The sequence below is a fragment of the Trichoderma gamsii genome (genome assembly GCF_001481775.2).
Source record: "Trichoderma gamsii strain T6085 chromosome Unknown Scaffold_91.2, whole genome shotgun sequence".
NCBI lineage: Eukaryota > Fungi > Ascomycota > Sordariomycetes > Hypocreales > Hypocreaceae > Trichoderma > Trichoderma gamsii.
Window position 1 is genome coordinate 1 of NW_020171428.1, and position 14885 is coordinate 14885.

General features: G+C 44.5%; 6 protein-coding genes across 6 annotated transcripts; 3 read left to right on the plus strand and 3 right to left on the minus strand.

The window, feature by feature from the left end:
* Positions 1-166: 166 nt before the first annotated feature.
* Positions 167-385, plus strand: TGAM01_v211100 (hypothetical protein; the record flags this gene model as incomplete). The annotated part of the gene is made up of 1 exon (XM_024550984.1): positions 167-385. The coding sequence occupies one exon, from the start codon at positions 167-169 to the stop codon at positions 383-385; it is 219 nt and encodes a 72-aa protein (XP_024404268.1).
* A 683-nt stretch (positions 386-1068) lies between these two features.
* Positions 1069-2289, minus strand: TGAM01_v211101 (hypothetical protein; the record flags this gene model as incomplete). The annotated part of the gene is made up of 1 exon (XM_018807438.2): positions 1069-2289. The coding sequence occupies one exon, from the start codon at positions 2287-2289 to the stop codon at positions 1069-1071; it is 1221 nt and encodes a 406-aa protein (XP_018659425.2).
* A 2107-nt stretch (positions 2290-4396) lies between these two features.
* TGAM01_v211102 (malate dehydrogenase) lies at positions 4397-4945 on the plus strand (the record flags this gene model as incomplete). The annotated part of the gene is made up of 3 exons (XM_024550985.1): positions 4397-4589; positions 4714-4850; positions 4913-4945. 3 exons carry the CDS (start codon positions 4397-4399, stop codon positions 4943-4945), a joined length of 363 nt encoding a protein of 120 aa, XP_024404269.1.
* Positions 4946-5395: 450 nt separating this feature from the next.
* TGAM01_v211103 (major facilitator superfamily transporter) lies at positions 5396-7291 on the minus strand (the record flags this gene model as incomplete). Its single annotated transcript, XM_024550986.1, has 5 exons — positions 5396-6076; positions 6130-6278; positions 6677-6858; positions 6919-7001; positions 7058-7291. The coding sequence occupies 5 exons, from the start codon at positions 7289-7291 to the stop codon at positions 5396-5398; spliced, it is 1329 nt and encodes a 442-aa protein (XP_024404270.1).
* A 4592-nt stretch (positions 7292-11883) lies between these two features.
* On the plus strand, positions 11884-12462 carry TGAM01_v211104 (hypothetical protein; the record flags this gene model as incomplete). The annotated part of the gene is made up of 1 exon (XM_018807435.1): positions 11884-12462. One exon carries the CDS (start codon positions 11884-11886, stop codon positions 12460-12462), a length of 579 nt encoding a protein of 192 aa, XP_018659422.1.
* Positions 12463-13805: 1343 nt separating this feature from the next.
* Positions 13806-14114, minus strand: TGAM01_v211105 (hypothetical protein; the record flags this gene model as incomplete). The annotated part of the gene is made up of 1 exon (XM_018807434.2): positions 13806-14114. One exon carries the CDS (start codon positions 14112-14114, stop codon positions 13806-13808), a length of 309 nt encoding a protein of 102 aa, XP_018659421.2.
* Between the last annotated feature and the right edge of the window lie 771 nt (positions 14115-14885).

Below are 14885 nucleotides of genomic sequence, written 5' to 3' on the forward strand. Positions count from 1 at the left end.
GGTTAGGGCCGTCTTGAGCGATGCTGTTACCTTGGTTAGGGGTGATCGATTCTATACACTTGTATGCTCGCCCTTGTTTCTCCATGTCCATGCTTGCCCAGAATGGCCGCAATGGTAGCAGCTCCTTGGCTAACTCGACTCTAAACAGGACTGGACGCCCGCCACAATGACGAACTGGGGGTTCGATATTATCAAGCCAGACAAACCGCAGGACAAGCTCGCTCGCGGCGGTAAGATGCACCATCTGCTTGACATCGCCTTCCCCAAGTTCTACAAAGACAACTCCGTCTGGAAGCTGTTTCCTTTCACCACTCCCGGCGAGTTAAAACGCATCTTTGAGAAGCAAGGGGTTGCGGGGAAGTATGACTTCTCGAGCCCGCTATAGGACAAATCTCTTGATGATGCGGTATCTGAATTCAAGACAAACGAAGTACTTGTATTGGAGGTGCGACGTCGAGTGGAACATAGCGGGCGCTACACTCATCAGTACTTGAAGGATCATGCGCTATACGTGGAGACTGAGGAGCAAGAATGGCTTGCTTAGTCAAAAAGCATTAAAAGAAAAATGAGGATGGACATAGTAGTATTGTAACCCTGCACAGACTGTAACTACTTATCCTCCTCCTATTATAGTATTAAATATAAGTTATATTTCATTTATTAATTATATAACTATATAATATACTTATTATTAAATATTTTATCCTATTTACTAATATAAACACATATATTTATCCCTTAGGAATCTCCCTACTCTATAATAATAACCTAAGATTAAGGGAACAAACTATTACAATAATTATTAAGGAAAAGTAATTAATTTTATAATTAATAATTATTTTATATATTAAGCATATAATATTTAAATATAAAAATAGTTATTTTTTAATAGTATATAGTAGTTAAAGTTTAATTATTAATTTAAGTATAATAAGGGTTATAACTTATATTATTATTTATATAAATTATAATTAAGTGCTAACTAATATACTTTTTAATTAATAATTTTTTATTAGTGTATTTAATTAAGTTAATATTAAAGTAGTTTAGGTAGATTTAGACAAGGCATTAGTGCAGCAGGCTAATTAGTATATCTTCTGCTGGGACTAGCGTGGCCACTGAGACATGCGGCCAGGTTAATCCGTCGAAATCAAGATTTACAACCTGGGAATACTGGATCTGTTTAAAGGTTGCTTGAATCGTCCTAGCATCTGCATTACTAATAGACGTGTCGACGGTAAAAGTTGGTCTTGGATCTGCCACATCATTATTGGGCTGAATTCGTATATTTTCTCCCGCCCTGAATGGTGGCACGACAATGTCGCACTGCACATCCGAGATCCAGAATCTGGCCGTCATCAAGGCTGCATCGGCATTTTGAACTGCAGTCGACCTACTGGTCGGACCCAAGGACTTGCCCTCAAGGAATGCGATATTGGAAATTCCGTCGCTATCACTTTGTTTTGCAGAAGAAGGAGCAGTGGATACTTCGAAAGTGACCATGCTCACGATTGTTTTTCCCCTATTGGCGTTCACAAGCACAGTATTCGGATTGTTTAAAATTGCCTGGGTAATAGTCCCATTCGTGACGAATGGGTTAAGATCTTGTGGTAGTCGTGAGGTATTCATGTTGGTGACATTCATGGCTGGAAACTGGTTATTAAGCCGGCCGTTGGGTCTGGCAATTGGGAACGGCGTAATATCCACAATGTCATTAACTGCAGGATTTCCATTTTGGATTCTCGTGGTAGGTGCTAGACACTGGGCGTTGATAGTGGTGCCATGAGGAATAGACGCCATGCGTGCAAGCGATTCAGCATTGTTGTTGTCAGCTGGTACTTTTATCCACAATCCTGGTTCGAAGTGAATGTCGCGAGGTGTATCGTCGGCTCTGCCAGATTTGGGATTTGTTACATCGCGGACAACTTGCAGGTAGGACACGCCGCTGAGTATAAGGTCTTTTTGCTCCTTGAGTCCACGGTTAGGTATACTGCCCAGGTTGTCGGTGAAAGTCATCTCTTCTGTAGTGAGATTGAGCTCTAAGATGCTCTCATTTGGAAATACTGGATCTGGCTTGTTGTTTCCACCTGCCGGAACTGGGTTCGGGAACGTATTGCTCCCACTACTGGGGCGCCATATTGTATTGAAACCATTCCCAATAAATGTTCCGCGGAAGTTTGAAAGAACATCTAGAGCCTGCGGTGGTGTAGGTCTGAGCGTCGCATCAACCGACTGAAGATTGACTCTGACTGCAAGGCTTATAGCTGGCCTTTGTGGAGGGTTAGCCATGATGGGCGCGCTCGATATTGATTACTTGAAACAATATTCGTCTTTGTGTTAATAGAGTTATCAGAAAGTGAGGAAAATGCGTGAGAAAGGGGGCTATTTGAGAGTTCTTGGAGGACGGAATATAGTGGCATTAAATTGAACGGGTATAGATGGTAGAGACTTCTTTTATAATGGTATGGAACCGGCTATTTTGACAAAGTTCACTTTTCTTTTGTTCTCTTACAGTGTATTCTGTCAAATTTCACAGAATCTCATGCTGCTCATCTTGCCAAGGGGGGCTTGTCTACATGGCGCGTAGGTTTCAAGCTTCGTATCGAAGCTGAATTTTAGGCTCCTCCATAGTCTATCACTTATGTCATATATACTTTACTGAAAAAACTCTATTTGAACGTTTCACAGAGATTGCTATAGGATATCCAAAAGTAAGGTAGGTGATAAGGCAACCATAATAGACTCATACAAATTTTGTCTCTTGTAGACTATGGTAGCAGATAGTGTTCTTTGGATCTGTAAATAAAGCTTGTGCGTTATGTTTCTAAGGAACTAAAGAAAAAAGTTCAAGTATGGGAATGAAGTTGGTCCTCCTCGCCAACTATTAGGGTTAAATGAAATTGTAGATGAAAATTGAAAAACCAACTGGGCCTGCATCTCAAGTGCATGACGAATGACTAGTTCTAAGTACCCAGTAATATAAACTGTACTGAGTTGGAATGTTTTTAAACATATAACAGATACAAATAGATAGTTTGAGCTTTATTGAAAGTATGATTAGTCTGTTTGTGGCGTAAATTTGCGGCTTTGGAAGGAGTAGTGGGTTAGCTATAAGACCAGGCAAAGGGTGAATGAAGGTTGCCTAAAAGAAAGTTGGACTTGCCCTTGTTGTTCTATATTGATGTAAATGGCTAATATTACAGGATATAGATCTTTTAACTACAAAAATATAGGGTCAGATGAAAAAAAAAGCTAATTTTCCGGCTATCGCAGCGGCTGGAAGAGTGCTGCTTTCTGGCATGAAGGTGGAATGCCTGGTATGTTGTTAATGCCTAAGTTGCTTCAGTAATGGTACAAAATTACGAAAAGTGCCGCCGGCAGCAAGCGTACAACTTTAAGGCGGCCCAATTAAAACTGCAGAATAGCTTGTATAGAGAGTGAAATCAGTTTCAGTTGGCGTGTAACTGACTAAAACTTTTGTACTGGCGATCCTTTTTCTGATTCAGCCAATGCTGCAGAAATCGTGGCGTGATCATCCGCCAACTTCGAATCTAAATATGCCGGAAGACTGACAAAAGGATACTTGTTTTCTTTGTTTTTTAACTTTTTAAGGGCACTTTTGCCCTGGGAACATGTTGATTGAGGAAGAGCCTGGAGTAGACTCTGTGGGCCATGTATTGGAATCGTGCGTGAGCCGCATAACAAGCGGCCTTTGGCAATTCGGTCAAGAGCCGGATGCATCTCATTGGTGCCAACAAGTTGGTTTGGCCGGCTATCATTGAGCTACAGTTGTTTCTGATGCTTTGATGGCGTATCACAAGGTTTTGAGGGCATTCCTGTTGGAAAAATGGCTCTATGGTAACCTTGCAAATGTGCTTATTTAACTTTACGAAGTAAACTATACTTTAAACCTAATATACCTTTTAATTTGGCCCAACTGTTTTGCATGAGTTGAAATATACTGCCACGCAACCTTCTTAACGAAATACAGCTAATATTGATTTAGGTTGCTAAAGTGGTTTCCCTTGTAGTAAGCCATACGACCTAACTTTCGGATATTATATCCACCATCCGAAAGCTATGCTTTGCTGTCAATGTCTTGCCTTTATTGTAGTAAGCTGTTATATATTGCTCTCAATGGTATCATCGTCCTGGGTCTTTTATTTAATAATGATCCTGCTTTGATCAACTTTCTTCGGGTCGTCGCTCCGGAAAACTTCTCTGATGAAATCCACCGGCCTGCTCATCAGGCCTCGCAGCAGCGTAGTTGCGCCCGCAGCCTCTCCGGGCTGGCTATATGGAGCATCTCCGACCTTGCGTTTAGCTCACTGCCCCTACTATCAATCCATCCAATGCCGCAAGCATGTTGTTGGTTATCCTGTAATGGTCTATGGACATGGACCGTAAACATGAGCCATCAGCAGATCCAACATTAATTCACCCGTTTCCCACCCGAGGCAGAAGTGAAGTTTGTTTATGTTTAGGCCGTCTTGGTGCTGCCGGTGGCATTGGCCAGCCTCTGTCTCTGCTGCTCAAGCTCAACACCCGCGTTACCGAGCTTGCTCTGTACGATATCCGCGGCGGACCCGGTAAGTCACCCATTGCGTGGCCCTCGTGCGCCAATTTCATATAAACCTCGCAAATTTTGTCTCGAATTTGCTGCTGCTACTACTGCTGCTACTGTCCATTGGCTAACGAGACTCCCTCGTCTAGGTGTTGCTGCCGACATCTCCCACGTCAACACAAAGTCCCTCGTCAAGGGCTATGATGCCACCCCCAGCGGCCTCGTATTTAGCAGCAGATGTGGAAACAATCGACCTCCGGGGGTAGAAGTGGGAGGAACATCTATTGTAAGGAACCTAACCTTCGCTGACGAGTCAGGACCCTGGGGTTTAATACGTAGAAGTGACAGACCAAATGGCCCCCCTCTGAGAGACTAGACTGATTAAACTAGAACAACTTTCCTCTATATATTCTTAAATATGGTAAACAAAATGCTAGCCCCCAGCTCCTACCGTCTTATCATTATTATAAGGCTTTGTGTATTTAGATACTTTGTAGACGTTGATAAGAAAAAAGTAAAATTAATAAAGTATTTAAATAACTGGCGCAAGTATATACAGATTAAACCACCACCGATTCTCCATATATTTATTTATTTATTCATTCATTTATTTATTTTTGTTTTATTATCAACATCTACTTCGTAAGCTAGATACATATAAAGCCACGTCTGGGCAATAGGATAGTTGAAGCCCCGGCCCAAACCACTAAACCACCCCGGTCAAATAAACACATCACATCAATTTCAAGCACTGTTAAACAGCTGCCCATCTTCTCGTCAACTAGACTCGCTTCCTGTATGCTTACAGTATAACTAGTAAACCTTATTCGCTCATGCGCCATTTCCCTCCGTAGTGACATCCTTTGACACAGTTCCATCCCTGTCCGCCTTCTCCTTAACGCTTTTCCATTCTATTAGTAGAGACCCCACCACTGTTGCACATGCACATGCTAGGCTGACATAAAACGTCTGTACCACAGCATCGTTATAAGCGCGAATGACGCCGGGTAGGAATTTCGGTTCGATGACGTTCCTCAGAGCTGTTGCACCAGTGTTGGTAACTATTGTCGGATCCAACCCGGCAGCAAACTTGCGAACACCTTGTCCCAGTGCATGATTGAACACGCTCTGGCCAGCGCTCAGAAACACTGAACCGCCAATGGACTGCGAGAATACCATGACTGCGCTTCCAATAGCGACATCGGTCAGAGGAAGTACAGTTTGGGCAGCTACCATAGTTTGCTGTCTCCCTAACCCGCTGCCAATTCCGATTAAAGCCTGGTAGCCGATCCACTGCGATGATGGCGTGTCGACCTTAAATGTCGTGAGCAACCCAACACCAACACTGCTCAGAATTGTGGACAAAATCATGAACGGCGTGTAGTATCCCAGGGCCGTCACGGCGCCACCGGCAAGTAGCGATGCGATAATGACTCCTAAAATCAGAGGCAAGTTATGAATACCGCTATCAACGGCATTCTGGCCCTGGACACCTTGAAACCAAACAGGCAACTTGAGGTAGTTAGCATACTCTCCTGCATGATAACTTACTCAAGAGTACTTACATAGAACACTAGCAGGAAAAATGATCCTCCGGTCATTGCTGAATAGATGGAGCCCGACCATATGCTTCGCTGGAGGAAGATCCTTGGCGGAATAGTGGCATCCTCTCCCATCCAACATTGGCTGACGCAAAATGCAATGAAAAGCAAACCTGATAGGATAAACAGAACAATTATGCGGGCATCCCCCCATGAAAATTGGAGCCACCCCATTGCAGTGCTAACAGCAAGCATATAACGCAGGGTAGAAAGATGAGAGTGCCTGCGATGTCGATGTTCTTTGCATGGTTCCTCCACCCTTTGATGCCGTTTGCTTGGCGTTGGGGTGGTGGCGTAAAGAAACATATTATACCAAGAATAGTCAACCCACCAATAGGAAGGTTAATGTAAAAACACCATCTCCAAGACACTCGATCTGTAAATGCACCACCTATCAGTGGTCCAACGACAGAAGAAACCCCCCACATAGCACCAATGATACCTGTGTAAAGAGGCCGTTGTCTCAGAGGCACGGAATGGGCTATTATGATAAGTGACCCTGAAAAAATACCGGCGCAGCCAAGACCAGCGATAGCACGGCCGATAATTAGTGCCGTGGAGTTGGGAGCAACGCCGCATATGAGGGAGCCCAATTCAAAAAGCCCTACGGCAATGAGAAATGTCCACTTCAAAGAAAAAACCTTATAAATTTTCCCAAAGAGTAACTGAAAGGCGGACGTTGTTAAGAGGTATCTGTATACTTTGTTAACGATCGAAGACAATCTTTAGCTAGCTAAACGGGGATATACTTACGATGCACCATACCATGAAACATCGTCAAGGGCCTTGAACTGCTCCGTTATTTTGGGAATGGCCGTGGCCACAATTGTCTGATCCTATTGTAGATATCTTATCAGCAATGGTCTGGTACGTGTCAATTCGCTGATCTTACCAGTCCCACCAAGAATACCACCAAGCAAAGCGACAGAGTAATGAAAATGAGATTGACCTTCGTCGGATACTCAATGTTCTTGCTGGTAATCTGGTTATTGGTGCCCTCAGCGCTTGGTTGAGTCTCATCGTGCTTTTCTTCCACTAGTGTTCCGTCCGATATAGTATAGGTTTGTACCTTTTCGGGCCGCATCTGCAGGTCCTGCAACTCGGTCAAGCGCTGATCACTGTCCATATTCAGTAACCCTTAAAACTCGGTTCGCAAAGCGATATCTGCTATTATGTGGTTATAGAAACGATAGCGGTAGGGAACCATTGCTACATAAGAGGATCCCTCTTCACAAGCCCTTAGTAATGTCAATATGCTCCCATACTTCGTGCTGGAGAATGTCCCGTACTTGGTTCTGTACCTTCAGCCCCAGGGGAACGTTAATTAACTCTTCTTCTAAATTTCCAGGATACGATAACTCCGAATTGTAAAGGCTATTAAGCATTTCCAAAGCCGGCGGTATCGCTTCTTACTGCCAACCTTAGAGACAAGAACAAATGGCTTCCGACTACAAGTTTGATCTGTGCTCTGGAGCCAGCATAGTATGTGGCGGCTGGTGTTCCGGACGGTTTCCTCACATCTGTCAAGCAGGCAATCCAATGCGCCACTCAAGCAACAAACCCAGGGGAAAGCGCCTCTGGTGGGCCACACAGTGGCATGTTCTCTCTTCGCCAGGGATAATGGATCAGTCTTCCCAAAGAAGGGACAGTCAAGAAACACATAGGAAGCCTCGAACGCATTATCCTAAATAAATATGAAGGTGGCAAAAGGAATATGCTTTTTAATATATATTATTATATATTATTATATATTGGAAATTATTTAATTGGAATGGTCGCGCATGCAATAATACTATATTACCTCTAATAACAGCTCGAGTTTAAAACTCATATAAATCTTTTAAGAGAAATCCCAAGCGAGATTTAAGGATTACAATAACTTAACTCTAAGGGCAACTGAATTACTGTATAAGAGCACGAGTAAAAAGTGCTTAACGATATAAACCACTGTCTTTCTCTATAAAATAAAGCAAGTGACTTGGAATGAAATTTTATCTACATTCATAGCCTTCAATATTAAACTCTTAATCTGCGTTTGTCAGTTCTGCCAAATCACTGTCTTCTGATTAAGTCTCATTTTTGGATCGCTAGTTCAATGCCAAATAAAACAGCGGAGATTACGCTTATGCCAGCGTGACGGCACAGTGTTTGTGAATTTCCATCAAATCCCGAAATCCACACAGGTGGCAAAGTGGCTTCTTTTCCAGTGCAACGGTTTGGGAAAGTTGAGGAAATTTCACCTACACAATGTTGCTTGGCTGCTGACTTGTGACGTGTAGCCCAGCTCGGCGATGAATGGGCCCCATCACGAGAAATGCCTGCAGAAGAAAAGCCTAGAATTGGTAATGGGACCCGTTCCTAGAAATTAGAATCAAGGGTAGAGTGGCAAAATGGTGATTGGTAGAGAAACAGGAATGGGCCCCGTTTAGGAACACAATTCTAGAGTGAATTTGTATGGAGTATAGTTTAGGCTATGAGTTTTTCCAGCTCGCGAAGTAAGCAATAGCAGCGAGTATCATCCTCATAGTCTATGCCGCATGCTAGTATAGTACTCGCAGAGAAAGCAATTGAAGAAAATTCACACTTAATGTCCTTTATACCACTTTTCAGCAGCCGTTTACCTGACACAGCATTCCATGCTCGTACTCTGTAACCCGATGCGGAGGCAAGGACTTGGCCGGTGGGCGAGAAGTCGATCATATTAATTGAACCGCTATGACCCTCGAGCGTCAATAAAGGTTCGCCCGACGCAGTATCCCATACTCGTATTGTGTCATCATCCGACCCCGAGGCTAGATTTTGCCGGTAGGCGAGAAGGCGATCGTATTAATTGAACCGCTATGACCCTCGAGCGTCAATAAAGGTTCGCCCGACGCAGTATCCCATACTCGTATTGTGTCATCATCCGACCCCGAGGCTAGCATTTTGCCGGTGGGCGAGAAAGCAATCGTATTAATTGAACCGCTATGACCTCGTAGTTTTTTCGGTCGCTCATATGTTGTAGTTGCCCATAGTTGTACGCTACCATCAGTAGACCCTGACGCTAGCAATTTACTATCAGAGGAGAAGACAAGAGTCTTAACATGGTCAGAGCAGTCCAGTATCTGCTGGCATGCATTTGTTGTAAGATCCCATAACCATATTTTGTGATAATATAGGAATCCATCGGCAGTTGAGAGTGCACCATCAAAAGTTGAGAATGCAAGGGCATCGCTGTCGGGTCGAAAGGTAATGGTATTTATACAACCATCGTTCCGAACTTTCCGCTCATCTCCTTTCATTGCAATAGTCCATACATATACCTCGTTGCGTGATGCTGCGGCTACTAGTTTGCAATTGGGTGATAAGGCGGTTTGGGATATCGACCCATGGCTAACTCCTGTTGCGTATCAGCATTAGCCAGGGCCATGTTCGGGCACTAGAGTAGAGAGTTAAAGGTAATGTGCGGCTGGCTGAAGCGTACCAAAAGACATTATTCGAGATGTGGCTGGCGCGCTACCGCCTTCTTTTTGGAGGGGATTATCTCGTCCTTGTATCATCATCGTGCGTAACGTTTATTTTAGTAAGTAGCCTTTAGTTCTGCACTCTTTGCAAGTAGCTTTGATTAAAAGGCGACAGCGGAACGATAATGAGGCAGTGACAACCGCGATTATATATTAAAATGACGGTTAAGAGACGACCGTATGGTACGTGACGCGTTGCGCTTTTCAAACGCGTCGCGCTATTCAAATAAGTCATCTGGCCGCTGCCAAGAAAAGTGACACGTAGAGTGGGTCACCACATCTTCGCCACCAAATCAACAAGGCAAGCCAACAGGTTGAAATTCCTCGTTCCACATTACGCGCTACGATTTTGGAGTGTATCAACGCAGCAGGTCGTCGCCTACAATGGTAAGGCTTTGATCAACTAGTAGAGTTGATTTGTTTGACCCCTGCCTGACCCGCTATACCGGGGGTAGGGTTAGAGTTGGTTTTCGATAAAGCGCTTACCCGGGAGTTAATTAGTGTCTATCCTGCGCAATCTTTAGCGGCAATGCAATCCAAGCTCTGTAGGCAAAAGGAGGAGGTAATCTCCATAAAGCGTATAATCCAACCGCTTAGGTCTTGCTCTCCCGCTGTACAATCTAAGTTACCCATGTCTACCTATAATAGGTAGGCATAAGAACTGATTTGCATAATGGCACCAATTGTGAAACACTGCGAAAGACTTAAGAAGCTACCAAGCTATGACATCATCATGTATTAGTCAAAAGACGCCTCTTAAGTTGAGCTTGACTAACTTGGTTACATGCATGGATGATAAGGTATCGAAATAGGGTTATCTGATCTTGTTTCGCTTGTAACGCTACTCCCATGATCTATCTCTTTGCGTACTATTGCGAAGACGTCATTCGATAGAGCTTCTCCGTTGACACTGGGCCGCTGCCTACTGCACCAATGCCCCGTCGAGATCGGCCAAATGTTGGTGATTCCTGGGGCCCCACCCACTTACAAGGAACCCACCTCTTAGTGGTTTATTTAGAGCATACACCGCATCATATACTTTTTATCCGTGCACGCTACTGCGATGAAAAGGGGCTCCACCTACATAACTAGCAGCAATAAATATAGTTTGCCGTTATACGTTCTATCAACCTTGACTGTTAGGTGGCTGTCTACTTAAATACTATAAACTACCATGGACCTTTTTGAAAACCTTAAACCTCTGAACCTGTTTGCAGACCTTTCTGCTCATGCCTTAATCTGCTGTCATGAGAAATGCAAGCGCGCCATTGCTGTCGGAAGAGGGATGCCGACCTCGCATCTGGCAGATCACGGCATTCCATTATCTGAAAGAGAAGAGCTCACAAAATTACAATACGATATTGCTCAAATACAGTGCAATACCGTATACTATGCAGTGTAGCAAATTCCTAAACAATCCAGTGCAGTGTGGGGTTGAAAAAATATCGTATACGGTATTTGCACTATTTACTTCACTGCTTCAGGTTACCCCTCAGAAAGAAGCCCCTCATGAAAGAATTATATTTCCTGAAGAACTTACAGTAGCTAGGGAATGCTTCCTCCGGAATTGCGCCATATAACCAACCTTACCCCTCTTTCTCCCTCGCCCCAGCATAGCTTCGAATATATCCAATCAAACCAGACCGCCGCCGCCTTGGCTGTTCAGATCTCTCTTTTTACTTATTAGACGCCTAAGATGGCGATAGTGTAATTCTATAGATAGTTTGTTTCCTCCTCTCGTTTCGTTGCTGTGCTGTATCAAGCTCACTCTCCCCCTTCCTTTCTTCTTACTTGCAAAGGGGTAATGCGGCCGGCAGGCGCGCGGCTGCATATAATCAGGCTCTTATCTGGGCGCCTTATTGGCACAAGGGGTCTCACGTGACAACAATGTCTATACTACGTATCGTAACAGGCGATTGGTCCACGTAGTTTAATCCCGACAAACACACGTGTTTCATTTGCGTATGATGTGGCGCGCGCCATTCAGGCACCATTCAGCTTAGCAGGGCCTCGCCAATTCTTACCGGCCATAGCGAACCTCTGCTTGCTACCAATTTTTTCGTTACCATACAACTTGACTCGCATCGCACTTCCAGCCAAAGAGATTAAGCCTGTTAACGTTGACAAGTTAGTTTACCATATTATCTAGTATCGTTAGACCGGAAACTTGTACACTAATTATCACTCATTAGGGATGATAAGCCAACCGTTCAACATGGAGAAAACCAGTGGTCTAGTGGCTAGCAACAATGAAGACAACGAAAAGGAAGAGCTTCATAAACTGGTCGAGAGACAGAGAGATGCGATGACGAAGCTTGAAACACATGTCGACACACTATCAGCCTTACCGGAGAGCGAGAAAAAAGAGAAGCTCTGGGTAATGATTCAAATGGCGAATGATATTATCAGACGCATAAAGAGCAAGTCATCCCTCTTCATGAGGAAAACGTGCGTTGAACAATATGAAGTATCGGTAGATATGATAGGGAATACTATCAAAATGATCACGGATGACAACAGTGGTCTAGTGGCTAGCAACAATGAAGATGACGAAGAGGGCAAACTGCTAGGGGAAGAACTTGGTGAACATGCGAAAAAGCAGCTTATGGGAATAATGGATACGGCGGCATCTATCGTAAAGATCACGGATGACAGTGGAATTAGGGGAATTATCAATATGGTAACAGATGGCAACCATACACAACTTTCTGGATGGATGGATAATCAGACTCTGCAAACACTCTCTAGAGACTTCATAAATCCGAACGGCTTGGGCCGTAATAAGGATAGCTAAGTTAGTGTGTCTTAGGTCAATCCTAAGGAAGAAAGCGAGGTTCTTAATTTCTCTTTTGTGCAGTATTAAAGGCTCGGTAGGCAGCAGCAAAGATTCAACAATACAGCTGCAAAATTGACTGCATACATTTCAAACCTGCTAATAGCTACTGAGCGGGGTGAACAACAGAGTTTAACCTCACATTTATTAGTCAAAAACTAGCAAGAAGGGAAAGAGGGATAATTTCTTCTTTGGATTCTGTTATATTAATACTATATCCCTATTAGATTGACGGCGTAATTGTATTTCATCTAAGCTGCGAGGTATTTACGTGGGAAAAAGTGAAGCTATATGAGAGCTAAGATTTATCGACGCGACTCGAACAGTGTGCCCATTAGCCAGGCGGGCCAGCGTGTGGCTTCCTTACTTGGCTTGGTTGGCTGAAGCCTTTGCTTTGCTTGGTTTGTCACAGAAGGCCCTATTTGGTTGACATTACTTGATGATTATTAACAAATAGGCAACTCTATGGTAAAGTACAAGTCTGAAGCAGATGTTTTTGCCATTAACCGCTGCAACAGTGTCCGATTGGAGACGATTGTATTCATCAGTGATCACATTCTCTGTCTGTGAGAATACCCGCTCACATTTGGCGCTCATTACTGGACAACTGAATAAATCGGATGCCATTTTAGAGAGCTTAATATTCTTCCCTAGTGAGCCTGACGCTACAGTGGCAGCAAGTTGCTGAAGTCGCTTACGAGCCTGCTGGAGGGGGTCCAACGCTATGTCATTGTCGGCAATCACCTCCTCCTGAGGTTGCGTTACTCTCTGCAGCCGCTTCCTCGTACTGGGAGTACACCTCGCGTATCACTCTTTTTGCTTCACTATCCATTTATTTTTGTGACGCTATTCCAGCTCGAGGTATGCAAATTTGTTTGCAAGATGCAGCGCAACCGCACAGTAATGCGTCGGCGCGGTATTCATCAGGCTGAAATACTCTTAAAGCTTAATGTAGGCGAGGCCTTCAGCCTTGACGTCAAGTTCTCGCGATGCGTAAAGAAGCTCGCCTCCAACAGCTTTGGAACTTGCCCACGGCTCTGTGTGACGACTCTTGGAGCCATGTGGCTCACCGTGTGAAGTAGGGCATACCATTCTGGCCGCTCGGCCAGGCTATGGAGAAGGCTATGCGCCGTGATAAGGTTCGCCAGCGCTTGATTGTACGCGTCTTCATCAACAGAGGCGCGAAGATATCTCTCCCGCTCAACATCGTGTCCGTTTTGTCTCGCGGCTTGCTCTCTGAACAGTCTGTCAATTACGATTCCCTGCATAAGTTTCTTGGCTGACTGTTGCTCGGAAATCAGTACTCAGTACTTATCCCGGAGATGGCCCTGGACTCTGTTATGGGCGGCCTTGGAGTAGGAGCAACGCTTGCAATACCATGACTTCTGGCCGTGCTTGTTGCGTTCGGGCTCCTGGCGACTTGGCTGACGGCTTTCTTCCCAAATATCGAGCGCAGTAGGGGTACGGACATGTTTTCTATGCGCTAGAGGAGAGGAAGATTCTAAGAATGGGGAGGACTCCCCAGCGGTGTCTACGTCCTCGGCAGGCTTGTCTCCCAGCGCCAAATAGCCGTTATCGGCGGGACGGGCGAATAGATTCACATTAGCAGCCATGGTGCTAGTGTTGCAGTTAACCTACAACGACAAAGCATTGCTACCAGCAAGACAAGGAGGTCGTGTAATCACCAACCGCTAATTAATCGCCACGATTAATTACATCACTGGCCTGCGAAAGGCAATCCGACACGATACAGAATGTGCAGACGACCGGGTTCATCTATTGCTAGCAGAGAAATGTCCTTTATCACTAATGAGCAACCTGGATAGCCAGCAGCCGCGAACGACTTCAAGTTCTTCACGAGGGTAGACGTACCGCAGCCGTGACAGCTTCTCGGCGTTTCTTTTCTAGAAAGTATCCTCGAAATTTAAGCACAAATAGAGATCGCATTTTGCCATTTTTGAGCAAATATTCAAAGTTATACCTTCATAAAGAATGAAAGTTGTGTCCTGGTTCAAGTCAGGCTGAAGAGCCGTGACGGCGATGCTGAACCCCACGACAAGTTTTCTCAAGACCGTCTAAGGCAGAAACAAATGCCAACGTGCTAATTTCAGGTACAATTGAAAGAAGTGATTCGCATTCCACCCAGGAGTGACGCTCATACTCGCCAATGGGATAGCTTACTACATAGGTCATTGTTGGATGCCCTGGCGGGGATCGCTATCCACATCCCGGCACATGAGTACATGTATGTCTCTTCCCATAGGTATAGAACAACTCCAACGATGAGGCTGCGTCACGTGACATCAGGCTTTGTGTCTCCGTAACGCAACGCCCGCATCGTCCGATTTCAGAGCATCGGGCGACAAACGTTTGGCCAAAAATCA